Source organism: Sciurus carolinensis, chromosome 9 (assembly GCF_902686445.1).
Source record: "Sciurus carolinensis chromosome 9, mSciCar1.2, whole genome shotgun sequence".
NCBI lineage: Eukaryota > Metazoa > Chordata > Mammalia > Rodentia > Sciuridae > Sciurus > Sciurus carolinensis.
Window position 1 is genome coordinate 109,043,940 of NC_062221.1, and position 915 is coordinate 109,044,854.

Genomic DNA, 915 nt, shown 5'->3' on the forward strand with positions numbered 1-915 from the left:
AATATATACAATCACTTAATTGTTGTGGGAATAGAAAAAGAATCCCTTCCGTGGCCCTCTGAGTCAATAACTTCTCCCAAATAGAACCACTCTTTGAATACGACCATCTTAGATAATCTTACTCTCTTTTTGAGTTTCTTAGGTTTATTTTACTCAGTGGTATCTTTAAGTATTAGGCATGCTTTTCCATATAGCATTTCTATATTTCTATATTTTTCTTTTTTGGAGGGGTATTATTATATCACTGTTATTTATTTCTCAACAGGTAATTTTTCTAGCTTCAATATTTTCCCCTCAAAATTAAATGAAAAAATAAAAAAAAACTTTAAAACTGGATCACTTGGCCCCTTCTCTTCTTGTCTCCTCCCAGTTCAAAATGCTTGTGTCTCTTGATGGTCAGCATCCTCCTGGATCTGCAGTTTGGCTCAACGCATTCAAGTTTTAGCACAATCTTCTTCGTGGTTTTAGTCTTTTTTCGGAAAATTGGCTTCGTCTGTCCACCGTCGCTGCTCTGTTTCCGATCATAGCGCCTCTTTCCTTGGGCGTAAAGGGAATCTTCGCCCTTCTTATACTGGGTCACTTTGTGAGGCTGGTGCATGTCACACTTTTTACAAAAAGTCCTTTGGGTTTTAGGTACATTGACCATATTTACAGTAGAGGTGTCTACGCAATGAAAGCCAAGCCAAGGTAGCGGGTTTCACCTTCCCTTTCTTACAAGGTCCTTCCCCTGGTTCTGAGCAATGGAGACTCCTGTTTAAACCGCTACAGTCCGGTTCCTGACTTACCCCTCATTCTTTTTCTATGCCATGTAACAATCTATTTAGTGACTTTTCCACTATTACTGAATTCTATGGGCATTTTAACTGCTAGAAGTTTATAATTACTATGCCTAGAGCTGATATGATCATTCTTGTG

At 38.5% G+C, this 915-nt stretch overlaps 1 protein-coding gene across 1 annotated transcript; it reads right to left on the reverse strand.

Moving 5' to 3' along the window:
* Nucleotides 1–325: 325 nt before the first annotated feature.
* LOC124993389 (60S ribosomal protein L36a-like) lies at nucleotides 326–658 on the reverse strand. The gene has a single exon (XM_047565190.1). It carries the CDS (start codon nucleotides 644–646, stop codon nucleotides 326–328), a length of 321 nt encoding a protein of 106 aa, XP_047421146.1. The 5' UTR covers nucleotides 647–658.
* Between the last annotated feature and the right edge of the window lie 257 nt (nucleotides 659–915).